Below are 20,515 nucleotides of genomic sequence, written 5' to 3' on the forward strand. Positions count from 1 at the left end.
TTTGTTTTGTTTTGTTGATGACTAGTTTTCCTTTCTGCTTTCTTAGGCCCTTTCCTATGTATAGAAACTCTTCTGCTAGGCTTACTTGGAATAGTTTTTCTATTTTTCAGGATGAAACCCTGACTGATTCTAGAATTGAAAAGAGCTGCACAACTGTAACATGCACTCTTGAAAGGAGGATTAGAAGTTTGAGCCCAGCCTGGGCAATTTAGAGACTTAATGAGACCCTGGTCTCAAATTTTAAACATTATAAAAGGATGGGTGGGAAGTTGGGAACTGGGTGTGTAGCTTAGCACACTGGCCCTAATTTCAATCCCCAGTACCATACACAAGCCAATTTAAATTGTTGGAGATTGTTTTTTGACAGACTATAGATGTCAATTTAAAACACTGGTATAGAGAAGACTGAACAATTAAGTTCTAAAGAGAGAAAAGGGACTCCAATCAAGCCTTTAACAAGAATGGAAACATTTAAAGTTCACACAGAGGGACGATTGGCCAATGAGAGTGTGGACATATGGTCAGACAGGTGGTAGGAAATTCAGGAGGAGGACTGGGGTGCCGCTCTGTGTAATGCACTTGAGGGTTGTGCCAGAGACCTGGGGCTTCCATCCCCAGCAACATAAGAAAAGAAGGAAGAAAGAGAGGGAAGGAGTAGGGGAAGAATAGAGTTAAGTAAAAAGAGAATAGGAATAAGGCAGCACACTGATGTTCACAGATGAGGTGTCTGTCATACAGCTCAGAACACACATATGATCAGATTTTGTTGGCAGAGATTTGAAAATTACTAAATTGTCTCTATACGTGGACTCTCAGTTGTGGGTTTGTTTCTTGGCTTTGTTGTGATTTAAACCCTGCGATCGATCACTCATATCCTTATCTTACTCTCTTAAATCTCTTTAGAACAATTCAAAAGGTCCCCAAATATGAATTTGAATGGAAATCTACCCAATTCTTTTATATATTTAAATGGAAAGTAATGACACTCATAATCTGGAACATCCTTTCTACTGGCTTTCTTTTCCTCAACTTCTCTAACTTGGAAATCCCCAGAAACTACTTTAGGACCTGTAGGTATAGACAAAAGTACCTCAATTCTAGGAATAAAAATACTTTGATTGCAGGACCAGCTCTAACATGGAAAAAGCAGCCAGTATTTGGGGACCTTCTTGATAATTCACATCCTGGGGTGAGAAGTGATGCATCCCAAGCACTTCCTACTTGGGCTTCTGGAAAGGTCATTCTTTTTATTCAAGAAGAGGGGCAAACAAGTGACCCTCACCAAGATGTAGCTGTCCAGGACAGGGCAAAGTGACTGTCCTCCTCCCTCCGGGTCAGAGGCCAGTCCTATATGGCTGTGCCAATTGCAACTGACTCTATGTGCCAGTGACTCATCTCCAGCTCTGCCTTCTTCTGAAGAGTCAGCTGTCCACTGCCTGCCCATGACTCAGTCATGCCTCAGGGATAGGACCATTGTAAGGCTCTGGGTCCCAGCCTCTGTTCACTAAGAGATTTGCTGTATAGTTATACAGCACCATGGTATCCTGGCTGAGCCCCACATTCTGCTCTGCCAGCCCAAACACCACTGTTTTTGAGCATAAGAGTTCTGAGACCAGAGCAGAGCTTTTATGTTGCTTTGAAGGTTCAGGGGCATATTGAAGCCACTTGTGGTGTGAAATAGACTGGAGAGCTGATGAGTATTTGCACAAGAATTTGGACAGTGAGTGTGGCTACCCACAGCCCACATTTCTGTTCCACACTGTGCACCTAGGCACTGCCAAGATCTTCAGAAACTTCAGGAAGTGCCCTAAATGTTTTGTGTAAACGGAATCTCTGCCTGATGAGGCACCACATATGACATCTTCTTTTTTTTTCTTTTGAGATAGCATCTCACTATGCATTTAACCCTGGCCTTGAACTCAGCATGTAGCCTAGGCTGACCTGCAACTCTTACAAAAGGCCTCCTGCTCCAACCTCCTAATGTTGGATCATTTTTTTTCTATTTTTTTTTTTAAGATTGACACTTTTTAAACAGCCATTTTCCAATCAGCTGTATAACACAATAAAATGTTTTAATTTAGGATTTCAAATAAGCAGGGAACTTTGCTGGTCATATTTTTATGAACTCCCTCTCTGATGTCCTTTATATTTGGGGAATGGGTTAGCTGTCAGAAGCTGGTGCCAAAGCTTCAGACTGGGGAAACCATAGACAGATGAATCACCTGAGCCAGAATGTGCCATCAGATTTCCCCCTGCTCTTACTCTGTCAGTGCATTTTCAGGATTGATATATTAGTGATATTCATTAGTCAAATAAACAAGGGCACTAAATGTTATAGATATGTGTGGAGTTAAGCTGTGCATTATGTTAATTTGTATAAATAAAAGGTAACTAAATATGAATCCAGCCTATCTAATGAGTTGTAAATTTACATTATTAATGGGTATTTTATGGGCAAATTTAATAATCACATTTTATAAGATAGTTTATTGCTATTACTTTATTACTTATATATTACTATTATTATATAATGTCCTATATAACTGTGATATACTTCCAGACTCAATTGAGTCAAATTATGTTTAAGGGATATGAAAGTGAATGCGAATTTTAAAGTTTGTAATTAAAATCTGCTCAGTGGAGAACAGTCACAGAAAATCCATATTTTTTCTTTAATCAATAAACATTGTTTTCATCTGCAAGCCTGCTCACAGAACAGGGTTCAGGGGGCCTGGACTGGGAGGGCAAGGTGCAGAATCACCACACAGACTCCAGGGAGGTTTCTGGAACTCTTCCGTTTTATTGAGGAAATGTACAGACTTATATAGGGTAAGGCAGGGGTGGAGCCAGGGTGGAGTCGGGATATCTGGCACATAGTTATTGGCCACGTGTTAGTTTTTGTTTGTTTTTTGAGACAGGGTCTCACTATGTAGTTGAGACTGACCTGGAACTCACTATGTAGCCCAGGCTGGTCTCAAACTCACAGGGATCCTCTTGTCTCAGCCTCCCTAGTGCTGGGATTACAGGTGTGCGCCACCACACCCAGCAATGTGTTAGTTTTTGGATTGCATCTTTTAGGGGCTGAGGAGAATGGAGTCACAACTTTAGAGGTTTTTGAGACAGTTTATCTAAGGTCAGATCTCTACACACCTGAGGGGGAGGGTTATTCCAGCCCTAACAGATCTCAGAGTTTTCTCATGGGAGATGGGTGTGGTGCTCCTCACTCAGCCAGATGTTAATCTGATCTTCAAATAAAGAATTAAAACCAAGAGTCACCGTTTCCATGAGGAATAGTAGTCTCACTGCCCATTACAGAAAAAAATAAGAGAAAAGGAAAAAAATGGAAACAAAGTCTTTGTACATGAGGAAGGGTGGAGGAGGTGAAGGGAGGTCAGGGGAATGGGGAAAAAAATAAGAACCAAGATATATCATGTGAAGGTGCAAGATCCCAATGATGAAAGTAACTATTATATACCAAAAATGTACCAATAAAGAAAAAAGGGCACCAATTGGGGTAATTTTTTGTGACACTGCCCTGTCTATTTTTAGTGACTTTAAAGGAATGTTACAATGTTCTTAAAGCCCAGTAAAATTTAATTCTTAAACTATTTCATTGAGGACTGTCATAAGTGTTCTGAAATCCACCAAAGTTCTATCATTAGTCTAACTGGTTAAATTCACAAACTTACTAACCATCTATTTTATTAAGGACATTAGACAATACTTTTTGAGGGACACAAAGAAATAGCACATCCTTCACTCAAGGAGAAATTTTAATTTAACAAGTAAAACATATTATTATATACCTTACAAAGTTTAAGAACAAAATTTTTTGGTACTGGAGATCAAACTTGGGAACTTGAGTGAGAACAATTTGAAACAAAAAATAATGTGGTTTTTCTATAAAATGGAGTAATACTCAGCCATAAAGAATGAGAAACTAGAGTCATTCATAGGAAAATGGATGCACATTGAGGCCATCTTCTTCTTTTTTATTTGTTACTCTCATTGAGTTATTGATACAATTTAGGTAAACAATACAGTTAAATTCATCATTGGGATCTTATACCTTTACATGACAGGTCTTGGTTCTCATTTTTTCCCCTTGTCCCCACCCTCCCTTCACCCACTCCTACCCACCATATTTACAAACACTTTATTTCCAATTTTTCATTTTCTCATATTTTTTTCTTTTCCCTATTTCCTTTGCTCTGCCCTTCCCATTTTTCCTACACCTTTAGCACATTTCTTCCTATTTCATATTGTCAATTATTTCATTAGGATCTTATATACTGTTACAGTTTTTGACACCAGAGAAACTATTTGGTATTTATACATGTGTGACTTACTTATTTCACTTAGGAGTATATTCTCAACATGTATCCACTTTCCTATGAATGAATCTAATTTCTCATTCTTTATGGCTGAATAGTATTCCATTTTATAGAAAAATCACATCTTCTTATCCAGTCTCCAACTGATGGGCAAAGGGGCTGTTTCCAAGTTTTAGCTATTACTAACTATGCCGCTATAAACATGTGTGCACATACATCACTGTGATATGATCCTTTTAATTATTTTGGAAAGATACCCAGCAGAGGGATGGCTGGGTCAAATGGAACCTCTAGTCCCAGCTCTTTGAGGTATCTCTATATTGATTTCCATAGTGGTTGCACCAGTCTGCACTCCCACCAACAAAGGAGAAGGGTTCCTTTCTCCCCACAACCCCACCAACATTTGTTATTGGTTGATTTCTTGATAGCAGCCATTCTTTCTGGTGTGAGGTGGACTCTCAGTGTTATTTTCATTTGTAGCTCTCAAATGACCAGTGATGTGGAACATTTTTTCATGTGTTTACTTGCTGCTTTTCCTTCTTTGTCTGAGAAATGTCTGTTGATTTCAGATGCCCATTTTTTAATCAGGTCCTTATACTTCGGGGGGGCTGATTTTTTTGAGTTCTTTATACATTCTGGATCATAGACCTTTGTCTGAGGAGCAGCTGGTAAAAATTTTTTCCCACATTGTAGGTTGCCTTTTAGTTCTGTTAATGGTTTCTTTTGTAGTGCAGAAGCTTTTTTAATAAGATGAGTTCCCAGTTGTTGAGTCTTGCTACTAGTACCCGTACTACTGAGGATTTGTTCATGAAGTCTTTTCCTATGCCTATGTCTTCAAGCGTTCTGCTTAACTTGTCTTCCAGCAAATTTGTGTCTCTTTTTTAATATTCTGATCTTTAATCTATTTGGATTTTAGTTTAGGACATGGTGAAATATAAGTGTCTAGTTTTACTCTTTGGCAATTTAAAATCCAGTTTTTCCAGCACCATTTATTAAAGAGACCATCTTGCCTCCAGTGCAGATGGTCAGCTCCTTTGTCAAAGATGAGGTAGTTGAGTACATCTGGAGTTATTTTTGTATTTTCCAATCAGTTCCACTGATCCTCAGGTATGTTTCTTTGCCAGTACCATGCTGTTTTTATCACAGTGGCTTTGTAGTATAGTTCCAAATTGGCAATTCTTATACCCACTGCCATGTTTCTGTTGCCTAGGATGGCTTTGGCTATTTTAGGTCTCTTCTGGTTCCAAATGAATTTTTGGATTCTTTTTTCAAGTTCTGTGCAATATACTGTTGGAATTTCAATTGGCATTGCATTGAATCTGCATATCAGTTTTGGTAATATGGCCATTTTCACTATGTTGATTCTTGCTACCTAGGAACAGGGGACATCTTTCCATTTTCTTATATCCTCTTCAATCTCTTTTTTCAGAGTGCTGTAGTTTTCAGAGTAGAGGTCTTTTGCTTCTTTTGTTAGACTGATTCCTAGATACTTCATTTTTTGGGATGCTATAGTGAAAGGAATTGTTTCCCTCATTTCTCTCTCAGTGAGTCTGTTACTTGTGTACAAGATCCCAACAATGAATGTAACTCTACTGTATCCCTAAAACGTACCAATAAACTCAATTAAAGCTGAAAAAAGAAAGAAAGAATGTGATTTAAGGAGATGCTGAGGTATCTGTTGGCATTTGAAACAGGGAAAGAGTATTTGAAGCAGATGAAATTAGAAAATAATTTACTGAACAAGTTAAATTTATGCTAAACCAACCATTAATAATTTGTGTGTGGGCTAGGAATAGAAACAAATCATGTTTGGTAGTGGGTTGGCAGCCATATGGAGTGAGGGTGGGGCCCAATCTCTTTGTCTGCCCACATGCACAACATTGGTTCCTATGTTTCTTTTCCATTTTACAGATTTAGCTTGAGTCTGATGGCTGTCATACTGTTGTCATCTTCCTTTGTAATACATTCTTAGAGTGGCACTTTTGAGAGACTTTTTTTCTTTGTTTTGCTTTGTGCACTACTAATGGCCAAACTGTATCCTCAGCCCTTTTTATTACTTTTATTTTGAGACAAGGTCTTACTAAGTTGCCTGAGTAAGGCTCAAATTTGTGATCCTTTTGCGCTGGCATCTTAGAGTGCTGGGATTGCAGTTATATATCACCATGCTAAGCTTAAGTATTTTAAATAATGCAGTTTGTTACTGGTGAATGGAAGTGTTCAGAAAGTCAAAGTGATAAAGATACTAAAATACCTGGTACTAAGATACTTGATCTTCCAGGTGACTTGTTTTCTAATCAATAAAGTGTAGACTTCCACTTTGCTTAGACTTCCAAAAGTGGGTTGTACCCAGGGTCCCTGTTCAAATGCAGAGTCTGATTCTGCAAGTCTGGGCTAAGATGCCCAAGAATCTGATATCTAGGGCTCATGGGACAAGTAGATGCTGTTGTTCTTTGCAGTTTGAGCAGCAGGATTGTGGAGGAAAAAAAAAATCAGTATTTTAAATGCTAACACTCTGCCTAAGGAAAATAGCAATATTATTAAAGTCATATTTTATATGGCTATAATCTTTTATTCTCACCCAATGCTGTATTTTTTCCTTTAGCACGAAAGCAAGAGATTATCAAAGTCACTGAACAACTGATTGAAGCAATCAACAACAGGGACTTTGAAGCTTACACGTGAGTATAGGCACTCACATTTCACTTTCATATACAGGGCAAATGTTTTTCTACATGAATGGGTTCTTCAGTGTATCTGATTCATGTATATTTAACAGCAAATTTGAGGTATCAACAATAGTTTTACATAAATGAAAATCAGTATGTTTAAGATTAGCACTAGCCGAACTTCCTACTCAAGCATTGATGATTTCTTTCTAAATTAAATTTCTTTGTAAACACCCTCAGGTTCATGTGAGGGAAGCATACTGTAGGGAAAGCAATCCATGTGTGAAAAGACACAGAAAACAGAAAAAGATATTATTTTTTAAAATATGCATCTGAGGTTAAAAAGTAGTTTCCTTTGTAGTTCTGCAGAGGGGCAGGAACAGAAAGAAGGGTGTCTCCTCTCTCTTCTGAAATGCATCTCAACTTTATCAGCATCTCTTCTATGCATTGGTCTCTTAAGGAGAATTGTAGTTGAAGAAGGGCTTCTAATGGTTAATATAAAGTGTATTACTGAGTCATAGGTGTGTAAAGGAATTACTTTGCACAAGTAAAAATCATTCAATTTAAATAAAGTGTGAAAGTTTAATGAACAAAGTATGTGTGTCCCTGTGTTATCAAGCCAGAATAAGTTTATGTACATAATTATTCCAACTATATAAAAAGATACATTAAAAGTGGAAAAATTGTGCTAAACATTTTTAAGATGACATTTCCTCTGAATGGTAAAATTCTGTGTGGATATTTTCCTGGCTTCTTTTCTTATTCATTTATTTATTTATTTATTTTTGTACCAGGAATCACTCTCAGCTCCTTGCACTTGCAAGGCAGGTGGCAGCACCACTGAGCTAAATCTCTGGCACCCTGCTTCTTTTCTATTCTTTTCAAATTTTATATAAGCAGGTATTACCTTTTCCATTAGTTACAAATAGATAGATTTATTGAGTTTCCATTGCCATAACAAAATGCCTGAAATATCAATTTAAAAACAGGGAAAGCTTTACTTTGGCTGTTTCTTTTTTTTCTCATTGAGTTTATTGGTACATTTTAGGTATACAGTACAGTTACATTCATCATTGGGATCTTGTACCTTTACATGACAGGTCTTGGTTCTCATTTTTTCCCCTTGTCCTGGACCTCCCTTCCCCCCAACCCTCCCCATTTACAAATACTTTATTTCCATTTTCTCATAATTTTCCTTTTCCCTTATTACCTTTCCCCTACCCTTCCCACTTTCCCTACACCTTTAGCACTTTTCTTCCTATTTCACATTGTCAATTATATCATTGGGATCTTATGTACTATTATAGTTTTTCACACCAGAGAAACTATTTGCTATTTACACATATGTGACTTATTTATTTCACTTAGGAATATATCCTCAATATGTATCCATTTTCCAATGAATGAATCTAATTTCTCATTCTTTATGGCTGAGTAGTATTCCATTTTATAGAAAAACCACATCTTTTTTATTGGCTTACTCTTTCAAATGTAATCACAACCCTTGACTTCATTGCTTAGTGGCTGTGGCAGCAAAATATATAATGGTGTGAGCTTGTGATGGAGGAAGCCTGCTCACCTTGTAGTGGCCAGGAGGCAAAACAAAGACCAGGGCCCCCATACCCTCTTTAGGGTCACGCATCCAATGACCTAACTCTCATCCACCAGCCCCAGGTCTTAAAGATTTCATCATCTTTTAGTAGCACCACAGACAGGGGACCATATCCCCTAGGGAACATTCAATATCCAAACAATCAAACAATAGCAACAGCCAAATACAAAATATGGAAGAGTGTAACTAAATGTGGGGACTAGATTAAAGCCAATATCTGATTCTCTTATTTCCCTTCTATATACCTTCCCAAAAGAGCTAAACATGTTGTATTACAGTAATCTATGCATACCCATGTTGACGGCACCACAGTTGTGTCCATTATCAGATGAATTGTTAAATAAAATGTGGTATTTATGCACAGTGGAATACTACTCTGCCATAGAAACCTATAAATTTGAATCATTTATAGGAAAATGGATATACCTTGAGACAATAACATTAAGTAAAATAAGTCAGACACAGTTTAAATATTATAGGCTTTCTCTTATATGATAAAACCAAATTTAAAAATTAAGAACAAAATAAAAGATAATAGAAAGTATATGTGTGTAGATATATAGAGATGTATATATCCAAAAGGATATATATGCCTTTAGCTTAAAAATATCTGTCCAACAAGCAGTATGAAGTGAAGTTTATAATCCTGTCCTCACCTCTGCCTTTAAGGCCTCCCTTACCAAATGAGATATGTACTATGATTTCCTACCCTAAAAGCACTCTATGGAGATCTTCAGTTCCATATTCCGTGAATAGTCTTGCACTTTGAAGAACCATTGTTAAATTAGACTTTTGAAATCTGGTTTTCAGTTCTATAGCTAAGAAAGTCCGCATCCTAAAACAGGGATTTCCCTGATATTACATAGGGCCCACCCACTAATTGCCCTTTTGGGAAAATAGGTCAAAATCTTTTGAGCTGTACTCTTTCATCTACCCTGCAAACTCCCTCTAGTTCTAAAAAATCCAGATTTTGCCACCTTCCGTATGAAGCCTATCTTGATCATCATTGACCAAAAGGAATGATCCTCCTTGGTGCTTTTATGAAGCTTGCATATATAACCCAGTGCTCAACACATCAAACAACTAAACATCAGTCCACAAATATACTTTGTGCTTTCTTAACAGCACAACACATTGTATGCTATCCCGCTACTGCCTTTCACACACCTGGAAAACTCTCACCTTTTACACACATGCTAAACTCTTCTTCATCTTAGGAGCCAAACTCAAATCATCTTTTTCTCTTAAATCTTTGCTATTTATTGCCTATAGATAATGCAGTTTTTTAGCATTTTGAGTTAACTCCTATTCTGCTATTAATTGTTATGTCATAATTGCTTGCTTCAAAGAATACCTGCTACATGTATATGTGTAATAGCTCTTTATTGAATAGAATTGACTTGTGCATTTCCTCAAAGAAATACCATTAGCTTTCTCCAAATTTAAAATTTTATATATCCTTGCTGATTTCTATTTTGAGAATTAAAAGGGAAATTATTATTTGAACTGCTTATCACTTTTCTTTGAAAAGTAAAGTAAACATTAGATACAAGCTCAATTAAATCTTGTGGTTATTTCCAAAAAGTATAGGACATGATATCCTTCTTTAAGGAAATTATAATACAGGTTTTTTATGTGACTGTATAAGATATAATCCATTAAAAATTATTCCAAAGGTATTCAATTCTAGAATGATAGACGTGGAGTGTGTCTTAGACTTGAATTGGGACTTAGAAAATGTTTTAAAAATTATAAATTTAAGTCAAGAGGTATAAAACTGGAGAATTCACCTCAGAAAAAATGGAAACTTTAAAAGTGAGACTCTCAGGCTTGCACCAGTTAGTTACATTAGTTTGTCCCTCTTGGAGTTCTCTGTAAAATGTCTTTTTGGAGTCTGCTGCTCAATCCACCTTACCAACTAAGGTCTACAATTGAAAGTTTATATTTTAGAGGCTCTTTATTTTAGAGGCTCTTTCTTCACTGACTCATAAGCATGTTTACACAGAAAACAAAATATACTACATTTATTGACTCATTATTTTCATTATTCTTTCTCCTACAGGAAAATCTGTGACCCAGGCCTTACTGCCTTTGAACCTGAAGCTTTGGGTAACTTAGTGGAAGGGATGGACTTTCACCGATTCTACTTTGAAAATGGTACATTGGTTTCTGAATTCAATAACACACCTTTTTCAACTTCCCTTTTAATTTCTCCATAATTTGCAGGTTCTTTGGCCTTTTTCTACAATGAAAATTTTTTCTCTCATCCAACATTTTGCACCATAACATTTTTTGTTTGGAGTTGAAAATTATATGTATAGGTATATAGATATTAGATAGACACATACATACATAGATGCATTGCTAGATAATGAGACAGGGAAGTTCTGTTGTCCTGAAAAATATTTACCTTTGCATAAGGAGTTAAGTTGAGCCAGGTGGGGTAGTATGTTCCTATAATCCCAGTGTCTAGGAGACTCAGGCAGAAAGATTATCACTGAGCCTTGGCAGTTTAGCAAATTAGCAAGACCGTGGCTCAAATATGTTTTATTTTTTTAAAGGGGGCTGGGGACATTGTTCAGTGGTAAAATACTGGGTTCAATTCCTACTTCAAAAAAAAAAAAATCCCAGAAAAGAAAATAGTGTTTCTTAAATATATCTATTAAATCCCAGTGACTGTATAACATGAGCTATATAATGTTACAAAAAATGTATTATTTCAAGTTTTATAAAATGGTTAGTATGTAAAAAGACAAAAGAATTGCAGCATACTCTGTTCAGAATAGAATAGCACCGTGAAACATATTTGGTACTTATTTTCAAAATATATAAACAAAGATAAGTAATCAGGTAAATGTGTATTAAAATTGCAAATTTAATTGCAGATTGACCACTAAAAGTGGTCAGAGGAAACAGCCACATTTCAGAGAAGCTTCTGAAAAACTCCTGCAGATCCTGAGGAACAGTGTAAATCAGGGATTCCCTTTATCCATCTTCTTTTTTCCTTACCCCTAATGGAATTAGGTGCTATATTTACATGATGAGTGAAATGAATTCAGATTTTTCTTTTCAGTGAGATCTTACTGAATTGTGGAGGATGGGAGAAATAATTAGGATATTAAACTCACTTGCAGTAATAGGTGTTGACAGTATTGTCTTAGCATGGGTTTTGAAATTAAGATGTATTGAATACATTACTTTTCCATCTATACACTAGGCTTTTGCAAACAAACACAAATAATTATGCAATAAAATCATTTTAACAAAGCTTCAGTAAATGTCATATTCCAGTGTTCCACATCATCTGAGATGACTGACAGCATCTCAGAATGTCTCCTCCAAGCAACGCTCGAGCCACACCATCTCATCTCTAGTAAAAGCACTTATTAACCCATTCATATTATTTTAATATTTAACATTTTTCAGCATAGCACTTCACTATGCTCCAAAAATACATATTCTTCATAATGGGATAGTCTTTCTATGTGACTATAATTATATTCTGATTAATTTGAATAGCTGCTTTCTGAGAGTGTAAAGCATGTTTGGATAATAGCTAGAATACTACAACCTGTGTCAGTGACCTAAAAGAGAAACTTCATCAACAAGTAATGTATACTAAATCCTCTAATCTTGTGATCCATTAATATATAGAATGAGTAGCCACTTTTTAAACACCAATACCTACAGCCCAATGAAGACTACTTAGTAAAAAAAAAGATACAAAGTCAAAACCAGGGTGCATGGGGAACACCAAATTCTGATTTATAGTAAATGATCACTAATGCAAAGATATCATGAAACAGACTCTGTGGCCTGGAAGAAACACAGATGAGATACAGAAATACATTTATGCTATAGGCCAGTCTTTCTTGGAGATGTTGATCTCCATGATTGATACCTGATATATTTCCTTTATCCCATGCCCTATACCAGCCAACAAAACCCAGCACCACCCCCCAAGCTATCCTGTCAGCTGCCTTAGCAAGTTATCCCATGAGAATCCAGAAACTTCTTCATGCACCTGGGCCAGACATTCTCCATTTCTGTTTATATTACAACTTCTACTTCTAACCATTTCTCTTTATGAATAAACAAATCTCTAGCTCTTCCCCCAATCAACTAAATTCCTAGAGTACCATAAAAAGTACCTGTAAAAGAAATTTTAAAAATAATCTGATTTTATTCTCTTATTTTTATACTTTGTACAGTGTCCAGCACTAGATTAATGCAAATAATTAGACCTTAAGTTCACTAAGGAGTAAATGAGTAGCATCACATTCATTGATTGCTACTGAAGTTATTACTGGTTTTGGTTTACTTTACATAGAAACTAATTTTGTATTTTCATATGGTTCTCTTTCAGCTTTGTCCAAAAGCAGTAAACCAATCCACACCATCATTCTGAACCCCCATGTCCATCTGGTAGGAGATGATGCTGCCTGCATAGCATACATTAGGCTCACACAGTACATGGATGGTAGTGGGATGCCAAAGACCATGCAATCAGAAGAGACCCGTGTGTGGCACCGCCGGGATGGAAAGTGGCAGAATGTTCATTTTCATCGCTCGGGGTCACCCACCGTACCCATCAAGTAAATATTCCCAGGCTATCCTATTTTTTGTCAGTATAGTCATGGTCAGCTCCTTCTACAGTTGTTAAAAGATTGGTGTATGTTATTCAGCACTGGTGGTTGGAACCAAGGCCTCCATAGGAAATCTGCTGGCTGGGGATTTAGCTCAGTGGTTCTGCTGCCTGCCTCACAAGTACAAGGACCTGAGTTTGATCCCTGGTAAAAGAAAAAAAAATGGAAATCTGCAGTTCCCTGGGAAGATCAGTCAGCACAGCCATTGTGGATTGAAACTTGCCATAAAGCAGTACATACTAGTTTTAGATGGTGGGAACTAGAAACTGCTGTATGTCATAGGATTGTGTAGTAAGTAAAGTACTTAAGATTTAATTTTTACAGCAGGCAGAGAAAGGGATTGTAGGGAAAAAGCATACAGCCAAGTTTCCAAAATTGCCTATGGGCTATTGGGCACTGTACTTCATAGAAAACCTCCCTGGCCTCAGTTACTAACATTTAGAAAAAATTTTAAAATGACATTTAAAAGCTAATTTCAGGTGGTGTTATGTGCTCTCACCTCACCACTCTACCTAAAATGTCATGCTCGACTTCCAGTCAATAATTAAGCCAATAATACTATACATTGCCCTATGTTCCACCTGTGTGAGACAGAAGATGTTGCCTTCAAGGAACATATATTCTTGTTTAGAAAGCAACTGATTACTGGTATTATGGGAACAGAAATTCAAAATTTATATGCAATTTTAGTGTAGAGTGAAATCAATAATGTAGCAAACTGCTAGTAACAGTTTGAATGCACACTTTACATATAGGAGATGAAGACACTAGTTTTTGTGCATTTGTGTTTTTTTACCCCATTAGAGGTACAATTCCCAGTTACTGTAGAAGGGATTACCTTCCTCCAGTGCCATGACATTATATTGTTCTGCAATTCTTTCAACTGTCAATGAGGTAGAGCTCATTTAAGAAAACTTCCTTTTATGCCATGGGGGTTAACTGGGTCTTCTCTAAATAGACCACCCTATATTCCAAAAGTGAAAGAGAATTTCTCAGGAGGCATCTCTTTATAACAAAACATTGAAGGCCTGAAAATGATTCATATGTGGGTCTTGTAAGTGGCAGCCTGCTCCATGACACTGGTGACTGGAGCAGGTGACTAGAAGCTACATGGCTGTTTCCTTCCCTTTGAGGATCTTTGCTCTAAATTTTTCCATGAAATACACACAAGATCTTTACAAATCCATAGTAGTTTGCATGAGCTCCTAAGTTTAATGATCAGCTCTATTTTACAGCATAACCTTTATTTTAAATGTTTGTCCTCTTTTCAGTGTTTGGATTGTGTCATTTTAAATCTAGAGTTCTCATATCAAGCATTGCATATGCCTGACATGACTCAGACAACTCTCAATTATCCAGACTAATATTGTATTAAGCTTCAGAATCCTTTGGTTTCTGACTGTTTTTCTGGAAGTTGCAATTCCTGTAACCATTTGGCCATGACTAATATGTAAATGAATTGGCCATGCCTGACTGTGGGTAATGGTAGTTGACATAAGGGCAGGCCACAGGAAGAAGTAAAGCTGAAATTTAAAGCAGACAAAGTAGGTGATTCTGGCAGATAACTAAAAGTTGACTGTGATTAAATCCATGACCATGTTATTTTTAAAGATTTGTTTCTTAAACTTGGATTAGGATCCAAGTGTGGTGCTATTTTGAATATTTTCCTACTCAAAGACTAACCCCTAGCAAAGCTTTTAAAACCAGTGCTTTCAGCTGTTAGAAAGGATTAAATAAGAGTAATCATATTTTCTGTAGTCCATTGTAGTAAAGCATGCTTGTAATACCAGTAATCGGGAGGCTGAGGCAGGATGATCAAAACAAGTATGATGTCAACCTGATCCATATAGGGAGACCCTGTTTCAAAAATGCATAGAATAAAGAATAATTATGTTTTCTCCACTTTTATACTATATTCCTTGTTGCACTGATTTCAAGTTTTGATTTTTTAAGGAATCTGAGTAATAGAAAAGCTAAGGATGAACTTGAACTTTGAGTCTCATTCAACCAAATGATAATATTAACCTATTAAATTTGTCTAATAAATATGATTGCTCAAAATGTTTCCTTAGATTCAATAGTGTAACTGCTGCCTGGGACCCTGTATCTTGACTTTTAGATTGGCTTTGTGAGAACAAAAGATAACACTGATTTCCTATTTTAATATTGTTGTCACTTAACCGTGTATATTTTATTTTGTAATGATCACAAAGACTTCTTATATGTACTTTTGCCTAATGTTTAGCTGAGCTGTAAAATCATAGCCTCGTCACATCTGTGGCAAAGCAGCCTGGTGACATCTTCGTAGGTACTATAACTTATTTCTTCCTCTTTTTTCTCCTTCCAGCTAATCATCAACAGTCCCACTTCTTCATTCTCTGTTCCCAAGGCACCCAGGTGATTCCCTCAGCCATCCTCTCCTCCTCTTCATGCATGTTTGAGTGCATGAAGTTGTGAAGGTCCTCCACATGTTGCATATGCAATGCATCATCTTGTCCTCTATTCCTTGTATATTGTTTACACTTCCTCAGTGACGATGCTCAATGCACACTTCAGTGACTGTTGGCAAACTAGAGGGGCAGTCAGAAAAAGGAATTCCACAATGTTCCAGGTACAGCATATTCAAGGTTCTATGTTTATGCCAAGATCTAACAGACTTAAAATCATTGTTCTCTGAGTGGCAATTTGTAAGAGACAAATAAATTTTTGGTTGTGGCTTGTTTTTTGTTTTAAGGTTAAAAAATACACCTTCAGTTTCCTGGTGTGACCCTGGTTACAATGGGTGGTTTTCACTGAAAGCTTTGCTGATGCACAATGAAAGTGGGTTGATGTGTAGACAAAAATATCACATATGAAAGTAGGAACAAGATTTGACTGATTTGCTACCATTGAAAGCCATATTGTTTTTAGTCAAACTGTGTAAACTGGAAGAACTCATATAATTTACACATTTGATCACTTTCACACACATTCACACTGTTTTGGTGAATTTGCTGAAATGATTTTCTTTTTCCTTTCTCAAATCTTTTCTGTTTTCTTAATTTTATCTTATTTCTTTGTTCTTTTTGTTTGCTTCCTTTTTTATTTTTCTTTTGATTTTTCAGTGTTTATTTTTCTTTATATTTTTTTGGGGGGGAGTAGGTAGGGTGTAAGAAAAGAATAAAAACACAATTTGCTGAATGAAGATAAAATAAAAATCAAGGTGTTTTCGAGGGAGCTAAACTAGCATGTTTGATCATTTCAGGGCCTGCAAAAATGGTCAAGAGGATTTTAGAACAAGGTTTTTCAATTTTGCTTAAATTCCCTTTGGGACGTAGGTGTCCTAACTTTGTTGTGGGTATTTGAGTCCTTGGAACTTTCACTAACAGCAAGGATGTCCCTACTGTAACTAACAAGCCTCATCCACTGGGACTGTTTCCAGGGTATACCATGTTGAGAGCCACTGGGATTGCTGCACAAATTCACTGTTTCCACCTCAGGAGCTACAAGGGCCCCTCATGCCTTGTCACCAACTCCTTTGCTAAAATTAGAGAGCTCATGAATGTTTTCCATTGTCATAGTATTTTGAACTTCATCTTTGTTACTTGGCCTGTTTTTAGCTTCCCTCTTGAGTCACAGTATCATCTTCCTCCAAGGAGTTAGGGATTTCCAGTTTAAAACACAAGGGCAATGTGCCAGTTTCCTTTATGCTTCTCATTTCTCCTCTGTTGCCACACTTCCTAAAAGGCTCTTTCTCTTCCCTGAAATGCTGTTAGTGCATGGAATCTCCATTGACATTACTTTAATCATAGTTACTTGCAGTTTTCAGAAGCCTATTTTTAAAAACAGAAGCAAAAATCAAAAAGAAAACAACCCTCTCTCTTTTCTCGCATTTCCCCTTTCTGTGTTGATTACTAATAACCTTAGATATTGTCGCTAGTGGATGTACGGTAGATGGGTTGAAGCTTTTCTGATAATTATTACACAAAAACAATATATATTTAAAATAAATATATATAGTAAGTGTATTGAGCCATGTTAACCTGCCAATGAGATCTGTGAAAAAAGTAATGGCCTCATTTTTTTCCTTTTTAATTTTACTTTTTTGTGAAGCAGCTATACGTGGCATACATGTATTAAAAAATAGGTCTAGAGTGGGTTTTTTTACACTTTTAACTTAGCATGTGGTGTTGAAGTATTACTGTAGATCAAGTTTGTCTTCCACATTCAGATGTGAGGAAATTGTGATTTGTTCTCTGCATCATGACTAAATTACACATATATAATCTTTATCATTTTAAAACACTGCAGTTTACCATGGAACACTGTATATATTTCTTGCCATAATGGTAAATGACTGATTGATATATTTAAGAGTTAATAAATTTGTGATTTCTGCTGACACCGAATCCATCTTTATTTCTTAGGAAGAGATATGCTGCATACTGGGGAGGGCCACGGGCAGTGTGGCTTGCTGTGATATGATTTCGCACCAAATAAGTTGCCCTTAGAGACGGCAGCATGTTAGTTATTCTCTGTGCACACAACAGTGGTCTCTCCAGAGGGGATGTTTTGCTGAAAATAAAATAGTTAACTAAGAGTCCTGTGACCCATCCTTCATCTGGCTGCCAGAATGCTCCCTGGTAGCCCTTATCTATCCATGGAACACATCAGTGTTTTCTTCTCCAGCACACACACAAGCCCCACTTCCTGTAATCCCATACCTTGAACTGGAGAGGATGGAAGACATAGCTTCTTTCTATTTTCTGAAAGCATGCCATGCAGTTGCTCTCCCATTTTTTTAAGGTGTTTCTTTCTTAGCCAGACTCTTCTCCCATTCTTTATGGACTCATCAGTGACATGGATTAGAGGATAAGCACTCCTGCAAATATTAGGCAGTGCTCTGGGAACCCTTTTCCAACCATGGTTACAGAATAGTTATTGTCCACCTCCCTGGCCAGCTACTTTGTTTGAAAAATAAATCTTTATTATGTGTTTATTGATATATAATGTCAAGGATGGTGTACTCATTAGTGCATTCCTAACCCTAAACCAGGGTGAGAAAGATGGACATTGTTAATAAGTAGTCATTGAATGGAGGTCAGACTACAGATGGAAATCTCAGGGTATGATCATACAGCCCTGGATTTCATGTTGGTTCCTGTCATGGTAGCCTTGGTAATCTGAGTAAGTTTTTTTTTTCCACTGAACCTGAGTTTCTGTATTTGTAAAAGGAGAATAAATATACTAATTTAATAACTCCTTAGAATCCTGAGGATTAGAGATATGGGTACAGATAGCCCACTAACTGAACAGATTGAATACTATTTGGTAGGTATTAAATGGTAGCAGTTACAGATGTTCTAATAACATTGATGTAAATACTCCAACAGTTGTCATCACCCCCGCAACCCCAAGACATATGTCAGTCTTATTTTGCTATGGGCTGCTTCTTTGTGCAGGGTTCCTGTCATTGCTAAGGATTTGCTCATGTTCCAGGGTTTCCACAGAAAGATGAGATGTTGAGGGATGGAAACATCTTCCTGAAAGTAGAAAAGATGAAATAGAGTGAACCACTATATTTAGAAAGATTTTAAGAAATACTAATTTTAAGTAACCTAAAATTTCCATCTCTATGTAATCAAATATATATACTGTAAGGGGAAATCAAAGACACAAATTTCATTGATTTCATTAAATAAAATTTTAGTTGTCATAATGCTTGTGGTATCCTTTGTCAGTTTAAAAAACAGAATAAGCAAAATATCATAAAGAGGTCTAGAAATGTAGCTCAGTGGTTGAGCACTTGTTAGCTAGCAAGCACAAGACCCTGAGTTTAATTCATATCACCACAAAAAATGGAACAAAGCTTTCTAAGGTAGAAAGCTGGGCAGCATGATGAGGTCCTGTCTGAAATAAAGAAAATAAAAGATTATCATAAATATATTTTATTAGCTTTACCAGGACAAAATGCCTGAAATAGACATCTTAAAGGGGAAGAGGTTTATGTGGTTCACTGTTTCAGAAAGTTCAGTCCATGGTCAGCTGGCTCCCAGACAGAAGAATCATGGTAGAAGAGTGTGATGGAGTAAAGCTGCTTGCCTGGTTCATGGTGGCCAGGAAATGGAGATGATTGGAAAAAGCACCAGAGAGGAAAGGACATCCCCAAAGTCATACCCCATAACCACACAGACACACCCAGAAGTGTATATTACTAATCTGGTAGGCAGCTCCTAATCAATTGACCTGTGATTAACAATAACAGTCAGTATGTGTTCATTGTCTGAATAATATGCAGTCGTAATCCTTGGCCTGTGTCAGGCAGCAGATAACAGCAAGAAGTATTTACAGCATTCCTACTTTTCGATCAGAAAGAATTTTTATCAAAGTAAATTGACTGGTAACAGATTAGGCAATAATCTTACCTCCTGAAGAATTTGCATTTTATAGCTTATCATAGATGTAATAATTCTAATTTGTCCATAAGAAGGTTTTTTTTTTACATTTTTAATGAGTTGCCAACATTTTTAGTTGTATATTTTATAGAAAAGTCATGAGTTTTGGCTAGGTATGATGGCTGGAGGTTAAAGCACGAGAATCTCAAGTTCAAGCCCAGTCAGAGCAACTTATTGAGATCTTATCTCAAAATAGGTTTTTTTAAAAAATGCTGGGGCTGTAAGTCAGCAGTAAAACTCTTACATAGTGACAGGCACTAGGTTTGGTCCCTAGTACCTCAAAGAAAAAAAAAAACATGTCTGGCTTAATTTATTGGAAAGTTACAATATTCTGTTCCACTTTCACTGTCCAAATTGTCAGAAGAGCTACTGTCCCTGTTAGAAGAGTGCGGGTCCTGTACCACCACCACACCCACAAATGAGCTGCTTCTTGGAGTTTGCTGCAGACTTCCAACAACACTAGTGTGTACCACTCCTTTCTCCAAAAAACCTGCTGTTGGCACTCAAGCCCCAGGGAACATGTATGGGAATGTGGGCTTCAGGAAGAATGCTAGGAGCTAGCCCTAAACCTTACCCACTTAGGCAGCTCTCTTCCTGTGGGTCCCTGCAGCTAAAATACTTGCAAATATTTTGACTTCATTTTAAAAAGAAAACCGAGGTCCAAAAAAAGGAAATCAAAGCCAGGTATGATGGTGTGTGTCTATGATCCCCTGCAATCCTAGCACTCATGAAGCTGAGTCAGGAGGATTTTTACAAGTTCAATGCTGTACTGGCTACATAGTAAGTTTAAACAGTCTGAACACTACATAGCAACTGTCAAAAA

At 36.9% G+C, this 20,515-nt stretch overlaps 1 protein-coding gene across 13 annotated transcripts in view; it reads left to right on the forward strand.

Annotated features, from left to right (window-relative positions):
* Camk2d (calcium/calmodulin dependent protein kinase II delta) overlaps window positions 1-16,310 on the forward strand; it is a 352,869-nt gene extending 336,559 nt beyond the window's left edge. For 8 of the 13 annotated variants that reach the window (XM_010633829.2, XM_010633833.2, XM_033760055.1 and 5 more), the window contains 4 exons: window positions 6,937-7,012; window positions 10,675-10,769; window positions 12,979-13,207; window positions 15,606-16,309. In XM_010633829.2, coding sequence (XP_010632131.1) covers window positions 6,937-7,012; window positions 10,675-10,769; window positions 12,979-13,207; window positions 15,606-15,609 — 404 coding nt within the window. In that variant the 3' untranslated portion in view covers window positions 15,610-16,309. Of the gene's footprint in view, window positions 1-6,936; window positions 7,013-10,674; window positions 10,770-12,978; window positions 13,212-15,605 lie in introns of those variants that run through there. The other 5 variants (XM_033760056.1, XM_010633832.2, XM_033760058.1 and 2 more) reach the window with 2 other exon arrangements.
* Window positions 16,311-20,515: the final 4,205 nt, after the last annotated feature.

Source organism: Fukomys damarensis, unplaced genomic scaffold (assembly GCF_012274545.1).
Source record: "Fukomys damarensis isolate Sample0158 unplaced genomic scaffold, DMR_v1.0_HiC HiC_scaffold_38, whole genome shotgun sequence".
Lineage (NCBI taxonomy): Eukaryota > Metazoa > Chordata > Mammalia > Rodentia > Bathyergidae > Fukomys > Fukomys damarensis.